The sequence below is a fragment of the Oncorhynchus tshawytscha genome, linkage group LG23 (assembly GCF_018296145.1).
Source record: "Oncorhynchus tshawytscha isolate Ot180627B linkage group LG23, Otsh_v2.0, whole genome shotgun sequence".
Taxonomy (NCBI): domain Eukaryota; kingdom Metazoa; phylum Chordata; class Actinopteri; order Salmoniformes; family Salmonidae; genus Oncorhynchus; species Oncorhynchus tshawytscha.
In genome coordinates this window covers 6,996,883-7,016,673 of record NC_056451.1, presented here as the reverse complement: position 1 = coordinate 7,016,673, position 19,791 = coordinate 6,996,883, and the positions used below count along the sequence as shown (strand labels likewise).

General features: G+C 42.9%; 1 protein-coding gene across 11 annotated transcripts in view; it reads left to right on the top strand.

Moving 5' to 3' along the window:
* The window catches only part of LOC112246152 (MAP7 domain-containing protein 1), a 66,813-nt gene that overhangs the window by 22,101 nt on the left and 24,921 nt on the right, over positions 1-19,791 (top strand). For 4 of the 11 annotated variants that reach the window (XM_042304498.1, XM_042304499.1, XM_042304500.1 and 1 more), the window contains exons 2-7: positions 2,637-2,855; positions 8,064-8,132; positions 8,793-8,813; positions 12,495-12,658; positions 14,417-14,528; positions 18,872-18,976. In XM_042304498.1, the coding sequence (XP_042160432.1) occupies positions 2,637-2,855; positions 8,064-8,132; positions 8,793-8,813; positions 12,495-12,658; positions 14,417-14,528; positions 18,872-18,976 (690 nt within the window). Of the gene's footprint in view, positions 1-2,636; positions 2,856-7,199; positions 7,424-8,063; positions 8,133-8,792; positions 8,814-12,494; positions 12,659-14,416; positions 14,529-18,871; positions 18,977-19,791 lie in introns of those variants that run through there. The other 7 variants (XM_042304502.1, XM_042304504.1, XM_042304501.1 and 4 more) reach the window with 5 other exon arrangements.

The following is a 19,791-nucleotide window of genomic DNA, read 5'->3' as shown; positions in this document are numbered from 1 at the left end:
CATCCTCTGCACAAGCTCTCTCTCTCCCTCTTTCTGTTTCTCTCTCCCTTTCTCCATATATCCCCCCTTTTTATATCTCTTCTCTCTCTCTCACTCTCCCCCTGTCTCTGCCCTCTCTCTCTCTGCACTCTTCCTGTTTCCCCCTCTCTATATATCTTCCCCTCTGACACTTCTCCCTGTCATTGCAGTGTGTTTGGCAGCAGGCCCGTTGCCATACAGAGACACCGACAATGGCTCCTCTCTCTCTGAGTGCATCACTGAGCTCATCCACCTCGCTGGCCCAGTACTTATTTAACAGTGGCAGGCTTTGAGCAGGGGACCGCTGTGTATCTGTCTCGTCTCAGCTGAGCTCCCCCGTAGACTCGTCTCAGCTCATCTCGCATGCCAGCACTCTCTCTCTCTCTCTCTTTCCATCGATGTCTCTGTCGCTGTCTTTCTCTCGCCCCAGTCTCACCTCTCAAGGAAGCCCGTGGCGCCAATGTCCTACTAAGAGTCATCAGAGTAAATGCTCTCATTCCAGAACTGATAATATGAGCTTTTCCATGAGCTGAGTTCTGGCTTGTCTTTTCCATACGGTCTGATGTCTATGTCAACAGAGGGATGCAGGAGAGCTCAGTCAGTTATGACTAGAGGAGTAGCTAGGAGGGACTAGAATGCTTCTCGTTTTTGCTTAACGTAACATAAGTACATGTAGCACTCTCGGATGATGTGAGTCAATTAAAATTAAAAGTTTAAATGTCAAATGGTGTTGATATTGATATACAATATGCTTCATGGAGTGGGTCCTTCTTTTTTTGTGGTAATAATGCATTGGTTCTCCCTGTTGACTTGGTTGGCCACCCATGCCCACCCACTCTCTCTTCTTTGCGGAGGTTAGCAGCAGGTTGCCTGAATGCCAGTCTTATTTCCATCACTACCTCAAGCAGACCATAACATGTATAATTCACACAGGTTTCACTCTGCCAGGTGCATGCCAGCTTCCCACAAAAATGCATAGTGTATGTGATGGAGGAGGTCTGGTTAGCTGTGTGTGTCTCTCTGTGCCAGGTAGACTGTACAACAGATGGCAGGTGACTGAGAACGACAATGTCAATATGGAGGAGACCTGTTCCCATAGAAATAGAATGACTAGATGGGCGTGTCCGTTCTAGTCATTCAATTTCTATACACACACCTACTGTTCAGTATCAGAGTACTCTTCAAAACAATATAGCTATACTGTATAGGCTACATGCAGCTAGATTCGATACTAAGTACATCATTTCCAAAGTTATACACTATTTGCTTCTTCCAGCATTGCTGCACTGTGTGACATTATCATACTTGCCACTGTGTTGCACAGAAGAGAGTAAATCTCCTGTCAATGGTCCTTTGTGACATACCTGCTCCACCGTCATTGTTTTTAGCCCTGGATGAGTCATTTAAAGCACGTTGCCCCAGTGTTTACCCTGAGAGACTATGTGGAAGAAACTCAGCTCAATGCTGAATGTTGCATAGGGAATGTAGGGCGACAGTGCTGAGTGGACAAAGGAGCCAAACATTTCTCCCTAGGCCTTTGTGAGGCCTCCAAAGCCTGGGCAAAGTTATGTTTGAGCAGGGAGCTTCAGGCTCAAGCTGCCAAGTGTGAGTCACACTGCCACTGAGGCACTGACCCAGCCGTGGAGCTCTCGTAACCAACACCCTGTCCAACTGTTTCTATTCCTAAAGATTTTTGCAGGTGCAACCTGTGATCCCATTGTCTTATGTGGTCACAGGATGAAATGCACACACAATCAAGGCCCACTGAACCTGTACACACACAATAACACACTTAGTGCCACGTAAGCCAGTGTTCAATTTACTCAAAAAGATACTCAAAAAGACCAGACACTACTTTTTTAGTATGAAACTACAGAGTACGCTTTTAAAATGTTCTCTGGCTAAATTAATGATGACCTTTGTCATAAAGAGAGGAACCTGCAATTATTTTTCCCCCCTCCTCTCACTAAATCAATCTGTTCCTCCCCAGTAGAATCATCAAGAGGCAGAGAGGCAATTACCTTGTTTTGTTCTGCCAGGGAGAGAGTTCACTCAGCCCTGACTGTCGATAAATCAGCCGGTCGTTCTGGGAGAGAGGAGTGTGGGGTGAAGTTAGAGAGCCAGACCAGAGAACCGAGATCTTGTATTAGAGTGCTAGTGGACTAAGCATATCTTGAGTCATTTAGACTTTAAGGTTTGCCAGTGGGTGAGATGTATCGTTCTTGTCATGCTGTGCTTTATCATTCTTGTGTGTTTATAGTTTTACATTATTGAGGCTGAGAGTTAGTTGAGTAGCTCAACGGAGACCACAATGCACAATGCCCGTGTTCTCTGTTGATCTCGTACTATGACTTGCTGGTACGGTATGTATGTACAGTATACTGTTAGGTAAACCCCCATGGAGAAGGGGTTTCTTAATAGACCTTGATTCCACCTGTTGCGCCTGTTACATCCTAGACTATAAAGTAGAGCAATACAACGTCACTCAGACCCACCTCCAGACAAGCAGTTGCTTTGGAATGAGGACAGGTTGAATTCCATCTCTATAATGTGGTGTGTTACACTTCTCACTCTGCCGTTTTCTCACCTGGCTTCTTTTTGTCTCTTTCTCTGACCAGCTCCGCACCCGGCTCAGGACCCAAACCCCACAAAGCAAGACACTGAGGGGTTGACAAGCCACCCTAAAACAGGCCCAGCCCAGATAATAGAAACCTACATGAAAAAAGACAAAGAAAGGAGAGTGGGGACCCCCACGAAACTGGACGTCATCCCGAAGTCACCTGCTACACCGATATCGCCCATGCCTGGCTCAAGTTCTAGCCCCAAACGTAATAAAGGTAAGTCTCCCTATACTGTGGTGTTACCGGTAATAAAGGAAATGGTGTGAAAATGGCTACCCATTAGTATGTGTTTTTATCTACCATAGAGCATTTGAAGTAGTTTATGACCATTTTCAGGGGTATGAACACAGCATTAGATATCCATGGTTGTATAATAAAGGCTATCTTCAGCAGTGCCCTGTGATTATTGAGCAATTACCTCAGTGCTCAGATGATGTCATCCGACCCCTTGGGAAAACAACATGGTTCAGTCCAGAATTATCCTGACCACAGGCTTTCAATGCTGGGGGTAAATCCAATAGACATGCTGCAGGTGGTTAGTTACAGCGCTTACAGCTCACTTGACAAAATCCATTAAGCTGGAATTGTGTTGCTATGGGTTTATAGAATTTAGCCAAAATTGTATTTTTGGGGTAATTTCTGATGTAATGTTGAGTGGTTGGCTAATGCTATTCGCTAACAGGCTAGTCGCTTACGGGCTATAGCTAGCCTGCTCGCTAATCACCTCCGGTCTCAAATGAAAGTTGGAGGAATTAACCAGACTGGGCATCACATTTCAACTGAGTGATGCCAGGGGGTCATTTAGACTAGCTTGACCTGCTGTTGCACCACCACCACGTTTGTTTCCACAATGCCACTACTTGTCCTACCCCAAGTGCTGGCTAATGCAAACACTAAGAAATGTGTTTGGGGGGTTTTGTGAACATAATCTTATTTTCTCTCTGCCCATTTTATTCTTTGCCCAGTAATCTATTGACTGTGGTCATGGTCTATTTAACAGTAGCGTGAGGTGGCAGAGCTGAACCAAAATAGTTCTACTGACTGATTATCACAGTAACGCCAAAGTAGAAGACTGGTTTTGGTTTCCCGGATCAGATAGTCCGATCAAGGAGCTCATTTTAGTGACAATCTAATTGAACTGCAGGATCTCTCAATAGACAACAGATCTCAGATCAGCTGTTGTAATATAAAAGATATTGGTAACACTTTACTTAAAGCCTACAGGTATAATGCTCTATAATCTGTCGAAAGCATTTGTAGTGTCTTATGATAAGGCGTATAATGTTATGTCTTTGTTAGAAGCATTTGAGCCACCAATAAGTCAACAAACCTCTGAGACAGCACATTCTCAAACAAGTTCTGTCACTTCCTCTCCTTCAGGTTGCCTTTCTGCTCAGTCATGCAAGCTTACCTCTGTTTTTAATCTTACCCTGGGGGTAGGAGGAAGAGGAAAAGGACGAGAAACACTCTGCAGCTCTTAATTAGCTAAGTTAAATGGCAAGTCATGTGTTTGGGAGCACTACCTCCGTAATGTCCGTCTTAATTAAACTTTTTCACATCTCAGACTCGGGTCTGACAGAACATGGCACTTGGCCACCGGCGGTCCCTTGACCCCTGGGAGGTTTTCAGTGTCCCTGTGTTTTCAAGAGATCTTTAAAAGACCAGGGATTTTACTCTTCACTGTCACTGTCAGGGGGCCCTGCTGCTTCAGTTCAGCCAGCCACATACACACGCATGTCGCACACACGCGCACACACACAGCTCCCCCAAACCCCTCTCCACGGCACTTTGTTGCTATGGAGACTTGGTTTTTACTGTAACACTTTCTTGTGGATTTCCCATGGACATAAATACAGTGCCTTCGGAAAGTATTTACACCCCTTGACATTTCCACATTTAGTTGTGTCAGATGTTGTGTCACTGGCCTACACATAATGCCCTATAATGTCAAAGAAGAATTATGTTTTTTGAAATGTTTACAAATGAATGTAAAACGAAAAGCTGAAATGTCAATAAGTATTCATCCCTTTGTTATGGCAAGCCTAAGTAAGTTCAGGAGTAAGCATTTGCTTAACAATTCTCATAATAAGTTGCATGAGTTGCATGAACTCCCTCTGTGTGAAATAATAGTGTTTTCTCATGATTTTTCAATGACAACATCAACTCTGTACCACACACATACAAATATCTGTATGGTCCCTCATTCGAGCAGTGATTTTCAAACACAGATTCAACCACAAAGACCAGGGAGGTTTTCGAATGCCTAGCAAAGAAGGGCACCTATTGGTAGATGGGTAAAAATAAAAAAGCAGACACTGAATATTCATTTGAGCAAGTTATTGATTACAATTTGGATGGTGTATCAATACACCCAGTCACTACAAAGATCTAGATTCTACACACCGCAAAGGCGTCATTCCTAACTCAGTTGCCGGAGAGGAAGGAAACATCTCAGGAATTTCACCATGAGGCCAATGGTGACGTTAAAACAGTTATAGTTTAATAGCTGTGATAGGAAAAACCTGAGGATGGATCAGCAACATTGTAGTTACTCCACAATACTAACTAACCCAATTGACAGAGTGAGAAGAAGGAAGCCTGTACACAGGATAATAACCTAAAACACAAGGCCAAATCTACACTGGTTTTGCTTACCAAGAAGACAGTGAATGGCCGTGTTACAGTTTTGACTTAAATCTGCTTGAAAATCTATGGTAAGACTTGAAAATGGTTGTCTAGCAATGATCAACAACCAATTAGACAGAGCTTGAAGAATTTTGATAAGAATTACACTTCATTCAAAAGTTTGGGGTCACTTAGAAATGTCCTTGTTTTTGAAAGAAAAGCCAAGATTTTGTCCATTAAAATAACATCACATTGATCGGAAATACAGTGTAGACATTGTTAATGTTGTAAATGACTATTGTAGCTGGAAACGGCTGATTTTTAATGGAATATCTACGGAGGCCCAATATCAGAAACCATCACTTCTGTGTTCCAATGGCACGTTGTGTTAGCTAATCCAAGTTTATAATTTTAAAAGACTAATTGATCATTAAAAAAACCTTTTACAATAATGTTAGCACTGCTGAAAACTGTTGTTCTCATTAAACAAGCAATAAAACTGGACTTCTTTAGACAAGTTGAGTATCTGGAGCATCAACATTTGTGGGTTCGATTACGGGCTCAAAATGGCCAGAAACAAAGATCTTTCTTCTGAAACTCATCAGTCTATTCTTGTTCTGAGAAATAAAGACTATTCCATGTAAGAAATTGCCAAGAAACTGAAGATCTCATACAACGCAGTGTACTAGTCCCTTCACAGAACAGCACAAACTGGCTCTAACCAGAATAGAAAGAGGAGTGGGAGGCCCTGATGCACAACTGAGCAAGAGGACAAGTACATTAGAGTGTCTAGTTTGAGAAACCGACACCTCACAAGTCCTCAAATGGTAGCTTCATTAAATAGTACTCGCAAAACAAAAGCTCCAACGTCAACAGTGAAGTGGCGACTCCGGGATGCTGGCCTTCTAGGTTCCTCTTTTTATTGGCCAGTCTGAGATAAAGCTTTTTCTTTTCAACTCTGCCTAGTTGTTGACTGTTGACGTTGAGACTGGTGTTTTGCAGGTACTATTTAATGAAGCTGCCAAGGGATACGAACACTTTCTGAAGGCAAAGTATAGCCAGAAAGGTAGGCCCATCTTTGTCCAATGAGAGAAGGTATCCATTTAAAGGATACCAATTGGATATGCCCAGACAAAAGTTGCATTAAAACTCGGACCCCAGAACCAAATCCTGTGTGCGTCAGCTAGTACTACAATCTGACATGAGAGCTATGTATAAAACTGCTCCTCTATTCCTTTCAAAAAGGCAAGTAAAAGAGATGAGAGAGAACCGTATTGTTGAGATTTGAGGAGTGTGCTGCTAACAGTCTGGAAACCAAACACGCTGCAGTGTTTCTGGGCCAACTTGATTCTGTTTCGGTCTCTGAGGCTCCTGTGGGGGGACTCATCGGGATGGTCAGGGCCTACACACACACACACACACACACACACACACACACACACACACACACACACACACACACACACACACACACACACACACACATAATCAGACGTAGTGTCTTGGTGGGTCAGAGGATGTAATAGGGAGGCTGCTGTTTTTCTTCCGTATCTGGTGGATTGTTTCAGCCCTGTGATGATATTGTTATAATGTGTTACAATCCCCTGAGGTATGAATCGTGACATGGATGTAGAACATATGCTCTGTTTATGGAAGGAATGGGTGAAAGATGAGGCCCGAAACCTTCACACATACAGTAGAATTCAACTTGGCTGGTTAAATGCCGATAAATTGTCATGAAAAGGTAGTAAATGGTGCTTGGCATTTGAGAATTACATTGTAATAATTACAGTATGGTGTTTTCATTCAGGGAGTTCAGGTCATACTTATGCAATGAATCATATAGAACATGATCATCTAATTACATGAATTATCTTTAAAAAATATCATTCAAAATCAATTGGTCAGGGGAAATGTTCCACAAAGAATCTATACCAAACAATCCAAAGGGGTGCAGTAGAATTCCTGGAACTGTAGGACTATGCTTCCCAGGCATGAGTTAAGGTGCTCAGAGGAATGCTCGGAGGAATGTTCAGAGGAATGCTCGGATGAATGCTCGGAGGAATGCTCACAGGAATGCTCACAGGAATGCTCACAGGAATGCTCACAGGAATGCTCACAGGAATGCTCAGAGGAATGCAGACGCCAGAGATATTATAGTAGGAAAAGATAAATCAACACTCCTCTCCCTTTTTCCACTAATGTAACACAGATACACATGCCTTTTTCCAGTCAGCACCATCAGGGACTTTGAACATATACAATAACTTGCAAGACAGCTCTGCTTGAAGATCGACGAGGACCTCTATAGAAACGGATTGTTCTGATGTACAATGTTTTTGTCTCGAGGTTGGACAAAGACCATCTCTATCTTCCAAACATGATTGTTTATGTGGTATGCATTTCCTCATAAGTCAATAACGGCTAAATTGAATGCTGGAAGACCATAAACCCTGTTTATAGCCATATTCTGTCTAGGATTAAGTGCGTTACTTAACTGAATGCAATTACATGTTCACTCATGAATCCTCACCAGGACACAGTAGCCAAGGTGTGCCATGGGGTGACTAACCATCAGTCCTAATCAGAGTGTTTTCCACATTGCTCATTCACTTCTATTAGATACTAGAGTGGAGTCTATCTGGCTCTGATATAGTTGCCAGATTTGACTGCCAGCTTCCAGCGTTTCATCGCTCTGCCGGTGTGGGGCTGGATTGGGGCTTCTCTCTGTGTACAATGACCTGTCACGTTCACATCCTTTCTCTCTCTCTTTCTCCTGTTCTCTCATTCTCACCCTAGACGCAGTGAAGTCAGAGGACAGACAGAAACTGGCCAAGGAGCGGAGAGAGGAGAAGGCCAAATATCTGGGTAAGCTGAGATGGGGGGTTGAGAGGACAAAACTCTGTAAACAAGGAGAGGATGCCATCTAGTGTTGGGGGGGTAAGGGGTGGTGGCAGATTTTGTTTTAGGTTGTGTCGGCATTGGCTTTGTTTTCAGGCCTACAGATGGTGTGCACATGTATCACAGAAACATTTAGAAAACGTTGAATGAACGTCAAACCAACCTAGGCTGTGGCTCAAGCTGAGCACTTCAATGAGAACGAAAAACAAGCCAATGATGATTTAGTATTTGGCTTTCAAGACACAGTTTTCAACGTGCATGCTTCAAATAAATGTTCATGTGCGTTTTATTAAAACAATAGCCTATCCAACCCCTTTTTGTTTGAACTCACAAATGCTTTAAAGATCCCCAGCTCTGAACTTTAATGTTTAACCCAACGTCAATTGATAAAGAATCGTTTTCAATTGATAGTAGCGTATGTCAATGCCCTGCTTCCACTCGCCTAACACTTCTCTGGCTCTATTTCTTTTGTCAGTCAAGATGGCTGCCTGTCACCTGCTTGAGTTGTTTTGTTTGTTTATTTCACAAGTCACGCTGTCCTTGGCTCTAGTCACACACTGGCTACGTGCACTGCTTTGCATGATTGACAGTTGCTCTTGTCTTCTCTTTCGCCCCCCCCCCCTCCAGACAAGCTCGGCCAGATACAAGGTAAGTCCCAACCGATGTGTCCATGGTGGTAGTGGTGGTGGTGGTAGTGGTGAGGATTCTTGTTGTCATGACCTGCAGTTTTGACCTGATGCCTTTATTGATTTTAACAATTGTGTCTGTTTGTCGCTCAATCACCCTCTCTACAAAAAAATATTTTGAATGAACTTTCTACATGATCACGGAAATGATTGCACCACAGTACCAGGCTGCCATTGTGCGAGTACCAATGAGTTTATCAGCCAAATTGCCAGGGTTAGAGGATCCAAGCCTGTTCTATTCATTCTATTTCTATGTGTGCCGCTGCTGCAGGAAGGGGGGCATTGCCTAGCCAACCGACGACTCATTTGCTACAAGACCTTGCTTGTTTCAACAAAGAGCAACACAGTTTCATCAGTTGTAAAGAGTCCATGTTACCGCATAAAGGGACTCAACTGCATGAGTACATGGTAATTGTACCAGCCCCACATTGTGTGTGTGCACCTTGTTTTCATAGGATGTCAGCCCAGTGTCGACTTCCATCACATGTTTTCCTTCCATGTTGAGTAAATGATACAAAGTATATTGAACGCAGGTGCTTCCACACAGATGTTGTAGCATTATAGCATCCCATCATGTATAAAAATGCTGGGCAGGCCATTATTTTTGCCATCATTTTGGCTACCATGGCTATGCCCCCCCCCCATAAGATTACAGTGCCCCTATCCAGAGGGCACGAGTGGTCACTAAAGGGTTCGATGAGCATGAAAACAATGTAAAACATATGCCATGGCCGTCTCAGTCACCAGATCTCAACCCAATTGAACACTTATGGGATGTTATGTAACGGCTGGCTGAGACAGTGTTTTCCACCACCATCAACAAAACACCAAGTTAGGGAATTTCTCGTGGAAGAATGGTGTCGCATCCCTCAGAAATAGTTTCAGACACTTGTAGAAACTATGCCGAGGTGCATTGAAGCTGTTCTGGCTCGTGATGGCCCAACACACTATTAAGACACTTTATGTTGGTGTTTCCTTTATTTTATCAGTTACCTATATAATCATATAATATATCATTTATTACCACTAAATGCAGTTATTTTGCCATTTTATACAGGAATTATAAAGAGAGGATAGGAATCAAAAGTCACATCACCCTTGCTGAATGGCAAATGTGTTTATACTAAATCTCGGAACCCCGATCCAATTTTCACATTCCCTGGCTAGCTACTTCATTTGTAAACATGTATGTCAACAGTCTGTCATGAGAGACTAGTTTTTACTATATAGGTCATGTTCGTTGTCCCATATGTTCCATTGTCACAATTGGAGTACAAAGCTGGGAGCTGCTTAAGTAAAGAACCTCATAGAAGTAATATATATGCCTTCTGGTAAATTCAGCCTTCATCATCATAGTAAAGTGCAGTAAATCTGGGATAAATACGTTATACCATCATGGATCAGTGTAATTGTCATTCCACTGTGGCAGGAGTCCAGACAGAGGGTTTCTCCCGGATCTAATTCCTTCATTCACTGAGATGCAATCTATATTTGTGTTTGCAATCCCAGTTATGAAGGGAAACCCGGGCTAAGAAGGCCAGTCTTTTGAAGTATCAAAAGCTGGAGCGTACTGTGTCTTCTTCAAATGTAGGCTATATTGTTAAATTGTTTTCCTTCTTTTTTTTTTTCCTCAAACGAGATCGGATTTTCTCCCTGTATGTTTTAGTATTTTGATAGGCCTCTGCTGAGTATTGCATGAAATGTCCTCTTTGGCCCAAGAAGACTTGTTTGGCCCTATGACCATATGAGTTGTCCGTTCTTGGCTCTCTGTAGAGTGTACTGCATACTTAATGTGGACAGGGAGGGAACATGACTCAGTTAATGTTTATTTAATGTCTCTAGTTGTTGCCTAGCAGACCAAGATGTTGAGTGTCAACGAAGGGAAACATTAGGGGAGATGAAGGGAAGGAGGACCATATTTAAGTCACATCCACAAGGGGAATGTAGAGCTGTTGATCTCTTCAATATGCACACACACACACACACTTTTTAATTGGCTCAACTGGCACTACGCCATCCTATTCAAACGACGACAGATGTCAAAACTGAAATCAGATCACTGGGTACATTATTAAATGACCTAAGATCAGTTATTAACTGAAAGTATGTGTTTATTTCACAAAATAATTGTCTATTTGACACCAGCATTATAAAAGTTCCCTATAGCATGATCTTTTTCCTACTCCTCAATGCTATGCATGTTCTAAATTAGCATGGCCACTGTGCTGCTCCCTGCCAATATGCCAAGATCTCCTGTGTGCCTTGTCAGTGTGCCTTTGAGTCAGTGGAGGCGAGAGCTGTATAATTCTCCATCCATAGACAGCCCTTACATGTAGCCTCTGTGGACACTGGAAGCCTTGCTTCTCCTTCCTCCTCCCTTCTCCCATAATCCCTCCTTCTCACTCCCCATACTTCAGATTTCCACAAGGTTGAAACCCGAGGCAGTCTGCATGCAATTACCTCTACTGCTAGACCTCAAATATGCCCTTGCCTTACTGGATTCAAAGTACTGTTATTAAAAGTAATTACGTTGAACCGAAATGCACACTGACTGTAGCAGATAAGACGTAGGAGCTCATTTTGTTAGTGCTGGGGCCCTCTGGCCTGCTGTGGCATGTTGTAATGGTGCTTTTTGTTTCCTGGTGCTTCTTGAGCCTACTTCTCTCAAATAAAAGCACAGCTGTGCACCTTGCGATAAATGTAAGCGTTTGCCTCCGATGTTACCCCAGTTTCCCCTAACGTAATCTGATAACCACCCGTTGTTTTTGTTGCTGCAAGTACTCCCAAAGGATATAGTGCAAAGAGAGAGAAGCACTCTGTGTCCCAAATGGTACCCTGTTGCCTATTTAGTGCCCTATTTCCCTATAGGGCATTGGTCATAAAGTAGTGCACTATGTAGGGAATAAGATGCCATTTCAGATGCAGGAGCAGTCATAGAGGTGGTGGCATAATACCACCTTATACACCCTCTTTGAATGGCTCAGGGGGTGGGGACGCTTACCATATCAAAGCGTGCAGTTTATTGAAACCGGCGCATGATGCGATTAACGTGGTAAAGTGTCAGTCCAGGGGTATCAGCTGAACCTTGCATAATGCTGCCTCTGTGTCGCTCTGTGCAAAGTGAAGTAATTCAATTTATATCTGAGGGAAAGTGGAATTTCCCTGTTGAAAAGGAACACTGCTTCACACACCCGCACTTTAGAGGGATTTGAGATTTTAAAGCACAGTCAAGATCAGAGTGAAGAGACATTTGTCTTTTTATTTAAAAGTACTTAAAATACTCTTTACCACAGATTTGCTTTTGGAAGAAGTACTGTTTTTTTATTGAAACAGATTGAAACACAATGTTAAAATGTTGGTCAACATCTAACAATGCAACAGGGCTCTGCCTATCAGCTGCAAGGGTATTGCATTCAAAGAGAGGATTCTCTGATAAGTGGACAGGAAGAATGAGAGGGCTCCCCCACATGGCTTTCACTTGTCTAGTCATTTCCAATCAGTGATTGTCTCAAGGAAGGGAGAAATGAAGGAAGCACTTTTGAAACATTTGAACATGGCCTCAAAGAGAGAGAGGGAGAGTTCTCTCTTGCTCCCAATTTTGTTATCTTGCCTCTCTAACCCTCCTGATGTGGTTTTCCCGTAGCGGCGAAGAAGTCCCAATGGCTGGAGAAAGAGGAAAAGGCCCGGCAGCTGAGGGAGAGCCAGCTGGACGAGCGGCGCAGGAAGCTGGAGGAGCAGCGGATCAAGACAGAGAAACGTCGCACTGCCCTGGAGGAGAGGCAGAAACAAAAACTAGAGAAGAACAAGGTGGGTTGTGAGGGAGAAGGGTGAAGTACCCCTAGACGCTAATCTTAGGTCAGTTTAGCATTTTCTTAACTAATGACAAAGGTTAGTATTTGCGGAGGGGCAGCTGATCCTAAATCTGTACCTAAGGGAAACTTCACCCCAGAACGGGTGGTAGCACTCCTCACAGCAAGCAAATATTAGAGCCCTGATGATTGTGGGTTCAATTCCCACGTCCGCCTTTCCTGCTTTCCCTGCAAGATGTCGCCGACAGAGATGGTCGCCTCGCTTCAGGTCCTTAGGAAACTATTACGTTTTATTTATTTTTTGTTTTATTTCTTACATTGTTAGCCCATAAAATCTCAAGTGTTATTACATACAGCTGGGAAGAACTATTGGATATAAAAGCGACGTCAACTTACCAACATTACGACCAGGGATACGACTTTCATGAAGCGTGATCCTTTGTTCGGACCTCCACGCTGGACATGGGATCTAATCCCAGAGGCCCACACAAAACAACGCGGCCGCCGCAGGAGAGGCAGACGGAGCAGCCTACTGGTCAGACTTAGAAGGCGAGCACACCGCTTCCGAGCATATTACTCGCCAATGTCCAATCTCTAGACAACAAGGTGTACAAAATTAGGGAACGGGTTACCTTCCAGAGAGACATCAGAGATTGTAACATTCTCTGTTTCACGGAAACATGGCTCACTTGGGATAGGTTGTCAGAGTCGGTACAGGAACCCGGTTTCTTCATGCATCGCGCCGACAGAAACAAACATCTCTCTGGCAAAAAGGGCGGGAGTGTATGCCTTATGATTAACAACTCACGGTGTAATCATAACAACATACAGGAACTCAAGCCCTTTTGTTCACCTGACCTAGAATTCCTTACAATCAAATGTGGGCCGCATTATCTCCCAAGAGAATTCTCTTCGATTATAGTCACAGCAGTGTATATCCCCCCAAGCAGATACCTCATCAGCCCTGAAAGAACTTCACTGGACTCTATGTAAACTGGAAACCATATATCCTGAGGCTGCATTTATTGTAGATGGATATTTTAACAAAGCTAATCTGAGAACAGGGCTTCCTAAATTCTATCAGCATATCGAATGCGTGACACGAGCTGGTATCATTCTGGATCATTGCTACTCTAACTTCCGCGATGCAAACAAAGCCCTCCTTCGCCCTACCTTCGGCAAATCTGACCATGACTCCAGTTTGTTGCTCCCATCCTATAGGCAGAAACTAAAACAGGAAACACCCGTGCTCAGGTCTATCCAACGCTGGTCTGACCAATCGGATTCCACGCTTCAAGATTGCTTCGATCACGTGGACTGGGATATGTTGCGGGTAGTCTCAGACAATAACATTGAGGTATAATGCTGACTCTGTGAGCGAGTTTATTAGCAAGTGCATCAGGGATGTTGTACCTACTGTGACTATTAAAACCTTCCCTAACCAGAAACCATGGATTGATGGCAGCATTTGCGCAAAACTGAAAGCGTGACTGCACTGTCAGAACTAGAAGCACAAGCATTTTGCTACACTCACATTAACTTCTGCTAACCATGTGTATCTGACCAAGAAAATGTCATTTGATTCTATTAACCTGTCTCCCATTTCTATTTCCACACTGTCTTAATGAAGGTCAGAAAATGCTAAAGGAGAGGTTAAATTCCACTCACTTTAACAAAACAAGAGAATAAGGAAGAGATTGGGTAAGAGAATTATTAACTAGTGCTAACCTAGTATTTCTCCATGTTTGGCATGAAGGAGCGGTATGAGGCTGCCCTCCAGCGGTCCACTAAGAAGACCTGGGCTGAGATCCGTCAGCAGAGATTGTCCTGGGCCGGAGGCCTCAGCCAGAACTCCAGCCAGAGAGAAAGTGAGTACCTACCGCTGAAACAGGAACCCAGAACCAGAGCCCACTGACCCAGACACTGCCAAAGCCTCTCCTTCCTTCAAAGACAACTGCCTCATCTATACACATTTGACACTATCTTGCCGAGACAACCGACTGTTTTGGCTTGGATAATTTCTTTTCACATGGTCCTTCCCAGCACAGTTCCAGCAACTTTGGTGGATGCGTTATCAGGCCAGTGCTCGTTTTGGCTCGCTTCAGTAGTGGGAAAAGGGTACTACTGTGCAGACATTCACATTCTACATATTTTCACAATCTTACGGTTGTTTTGCACTTAAGTAAACCATAAATTAGGTCACTCACTTTACAGTATATAGTCAATTAGTAACAGTCAAACTTGAATTCCAGTCACCTTCAACCCTTTTAAGCAGATGTGGTTCTCCATGATTCAGTCTGGCATCAATCAGCTCCTCTCAACCTCATCACAGATACATAGTTATCTTGAATTAAATCACACACACACACACACACACACACACACACACACACACACACACACACACACACACACACACACACACACACACACACACACACACACACACGACGACAGGTGGGTTGATATCCCTATCTGCTCTTGCTGGGATGTGCTACACTACAGTAGTCTAATTTCCCTGCAGAGGGAGGGAACATTGGCTTCATTTTGTGAGGAAATAGATGGGTAATGTCAAGGCTGAGGTGAATATGAGATGTCCAGGCATGGTTGAGGTGTATATGTGTGGTGTTGTGGGCTGTGATGGTGTTAGATATGTAGTGGTGCCCTGCGAGACACAAACAATTCTGACCAATGTTTTCCGGTCAGCGTTTGTGCGACATACTCAACAGTCGTCCCCTTGTTTTCTTTCCCCCTGTTTTTGTCCGGTCTCTGGTGATTCCACAGTGTACAATTTTTTGAAAGGATTTTATATTATTCATATTTTATTGAAAGGAATGAAGGGGAGACAGATATAATGAATATAAGTAGTGTGAAGAAGAGTCCTGAGTTTGACTGGGATTCGAACCCACGCAAGCAGGGTTATGGCCTTACCCGCACAACCAACCTCAGGCACATAGTGTAGGCTACTGCTTGACTGGTTGTTTAATTCAGGGTCATTAGCTGTTCTCTACCTTTGCAAGTCTAAATCTCAGGGGGTCTCATATACAGTATATTATATATTATCTTAAGTTATGGAATCACGGAATCACTAATAGCCTGGTCCCAGATTTATGCGTCTATGGTCACAATGACCATAGACGTTGGCAAGACAGCCAAACAGATCTGGGACCAGACTACGTCCCTTATGAGCCATGAGTAATGGCAAATGTTGTCTGCCAAATCAACCTGCCCCCCAGCCTCCTCTTTCAGACCCAGTGCTGTCAGAGACTGAAAGGTAGGAAAAAGAAGAAGGAAAAGAAAGACTGAACGGTAACAAGCATAAAACAAACAGGATACAGTGGACTACTGAGCATCCATCTGGTGGCATTTAATAAAGGGCACAATGTTCACATGATTAGTCTCTATTAGAGGGTCTGGAGGGGAATGGTGTTTAATCAGTGGGTTGTCTCAGTAGTTCACTCCACTGGTTGTCAGTTGTGTTACATTTGTGTCAGTTGTGTTGACTGACATTGGTATTCGTTTGTGTAGTACAGCAGGTTGTGGTAACAAAAACACTGTTACTACTTTGTGTACAGCAGGCTCAGGTTGGGACAAAGACGGGACGTATACTCTTTTACAGTTCTATTCTAATCATATCAATGCAGGTTAGACATACAGTACCAGTCAAACGTTTGGACACACCTACTCATTCAATCGTTTTTCTTTATTTTTTAATATTTTCTACATTGTAGAATAATAGTGAAGACATCAACACTATGAAATAACACATATGGAATCATGTAGTAACCTAAAAAGTGTTAAACAAATCAAAATACATTGTCGATTCTTCAATGTAGACACCCATTGCCTTGATGCCGGCTTTGCACACCCTTGGCATTCTCTCAACCAGCTTCATGAGGTAGTGTTAAAAGTGAATTTGTGGAATTTCTTTCCTTATTAATGCGTTTGAGCCAATCAGTTGTGTTGTGACAAGGTAGGGGTAGTATTCAGAAGATACCCCTATTAGGGGGTAAAATACCAAGTCCATATTATGGCAAGAACATAAAAAAACATCATCAATCACTATGATGAAACTGGTTCTCATGAGGGCCGCCACAGGAAAGGAACACCCAAGGTTACCTCTGCTGCAGAGGATAAGTTCATTAGAGTTACCAGCCTCAGAAATTGCAGCCCAAATACTTCACAGAGTTCAAGTAACAGACACATCTCAACATCAACTGTTCAGAGGAGACTGCGTGAATCAAGCTTTCATGGTCGAATTGCTGCAAAGAAACCACTACTAAAGGACACCAATGAGAAGAAGAGACTTGCTTGGGCCAAGAAACACGAGCAATGGACATTAGACCGGTGGAAATATGTCCTTTGGTCTGATGAGTCCAAATTTGAGCTTTTTGGTTCCAACCTCCGTGTCTTTGTGAAACGCAGAGTAGGTGAACGGATGATTGTGGTGGTTATTTATTTATTATCAAATGAGGAGAGACGAACTTATCACACAAGTCAGAGTTGTACTTAAACTAAATACTTATTCACTTATTAATAAGGAAAGCATGTCACACCACACACATAAGTGAATGACACAACACTCTTGACTGTTGTGTTGAGAGCCCTGTCACAAAGAATACAAAGATATTTTATATGGCAAAGATACACCCAGTTTACATGACAAATAACAGATGTGTGGAATGGGTCACAAGGTTAGGATTTCGTATGAAATAAAATAATAATTCACAGCAGCCAGTATCTGCTGTAGAGACGTCTCTCATTGTGTGGAAACAGGGTCTAGCCCCCAAAACAAGGTTCCCCTCATCATTATTCATACCCAAGCCATCTCTACCCTGGTACCTCCCTGTACACAAACACCAACTCATGCTATGGAATGCGGTCTTTAGGTTTTTAATCACCAAAGGCATCGTAAATCCACTGTCAGCATTAAGCCCCAGAGGCCCAACTCAGAAGACCACGCACAGATGAGAGTATTTTAAGAACCCTATTCTATTCCATAAAACAACCATTTGATGAAATAACGGTATTATAATATAATCTTGTAATTTTGCTTCACAATGATCTCCGCATGTGTGGTTCCCACCGTGAAGCATGGAGGAGAAGATGTAATGGTGTGGGGGTGCTTTGCTGGTGACACTGTCTGTGATTTATTTAGAATTCAAGGCACACTTAACCAGCATGGCTACCACAGCATTCTGCAGCATTCCCCATCCCATCTGGTTTGCGCTTAGTGGGGCTACCATTTGTTTTTCAACAGGACAATGACCCAACACACCTCCAGGCTGTGTAAGGGCTATTTGACCAAGAAGGAGAGTGATAGAGTGCTGCATCAGATGAACTGGCCTCCACAATCACCCGACCTCAACCCAATTGAGATGGTTAGGGATGAGTTGGACCACAGAGTGAAGGAAAAGCAGCCAACTTGTGCTCAGCATATGTGGGAACTCCTTCAAGACTGTTGGAAAAGCATTCTAGGTGAAGCTGATTGAGAGAATGTCAAGAGTTTGCAAAGTTGTCATCAAGGGTGGCTACTTTGAAGAGTATCAAATATAAAATATATTTTAATTTGTTTAACACTTTTTTTGGTTTCTACATGATTCCATGTGTGTTATTTCATAGTTTAGAAGTTGTCACTATTATTCTACAGTGTAAAAAATAGTAAAAATAAAGAAAAGCCCTTGAATGAGTAGGTGTGTCCAAACTTTTGACTTCTACTGTCAAGTGTATCTATTTTGAACATCAAGATCTAACTGAATGATGCATGACCCACTAGACTCAACACAATATTTATTTGAATATATTTGCTCCGTGCGTAGAAAAAGCCCCCTAACTGTGTTATTTCCCTCTACCATCAATTGTCTGTTTTCAGATTGTATTCGATTTTTGGTGGAGGCTCCTCAAAGTATACTTTGACATGACAGTTTGAATTTCAGTTCTGTTTCCCGTTATCTCCATGTCAAAGGAATGTTAAATAACACTGTCAGATGAGAAAAGTTCAATACAGATGTTTTATTATTTTGTTTCTTTTTTAATCAGAAATAGTTGCCCTCTGGAAATACACCATTTTGGTATTTGGATGTTTGCTGTATGTATGTACGCGTGTGTGGGGGGGGGATAGATATCACCGTGACACATCCTGGAGGTCTCCCTCCCCTGTGTGAAACAGTGTGACCCACCATCTCTGTGGACTACTCTCTTGGCTTCACAGGCAGATGCTCCATGTCGGCGGTCAACCTGCCCAAACACGTGGACTCGGTTATAAACAAGAGACTCTCCAAGTCCTCCGCCACCCTTTGGAATTCCCCCAACAGAAGTAAGACACGTCAGGCCCCCTTTTCCGGGAACGCCCCCTTTTCATATCCGTTCTCTCACATTTTTTTCTCCACATTTTTTTTTTCTCCCCACCGCTGTCTCCAATCCAATCGCCTGTCTGTGTTCGATGGTTGATACCGTATTATTTTCACCTTCAAAATTCAAATCCACCTTAGTTTTTATTCTTCTGTGGTTCATGGGTTATGCTTTTTCTCCCTCCCTCTGCATTTTGTTCAGTCCCTGCATTTATATACTTCATACTTTGGTGTGAATATATGGGTTCATTTACGCTGTCTTCATATTTTATGTCCCACGTTTTTTTGGTGTTCTCTTGGGTTATTCATTTGCTGGTGATGGTCATTTCGTGCTCTTTGGTTTGTGTGTCAGTAGATGTTTTTTCACTCGTTGGAAAGTCTTGGTCAATGTTTTGAATGGCGATGATGATGTCTTGAATGGTGATGGCGATGATGATGTCTTGAATGGTGATGGTGATGATGATGATGAGATGGTGAATGGGTTATCAGGCCTATGCTAACCTGAAATAACTACACTGTACTATGCTGAATCTAGTAACTCATATTCAGAGTTACTCACACAAGTCAGAGGTGTTTCAGTGCACCTAGAACACCACTGCAGGTACAGAGTTCTTTCATAAGTACATGTCTAAGTAGGTTGCAGGGCGCCGGTGTAAACACACAGGAACTTTAGTGTTTAAAAGTTTCAAAAGTCAGCCACTAAAGGGATGAGTCAGCATTTTGAGAGATAATGCATTCTGAAAACTCCACAGGAACACCTGTGATGCTTGAAAATAGATTA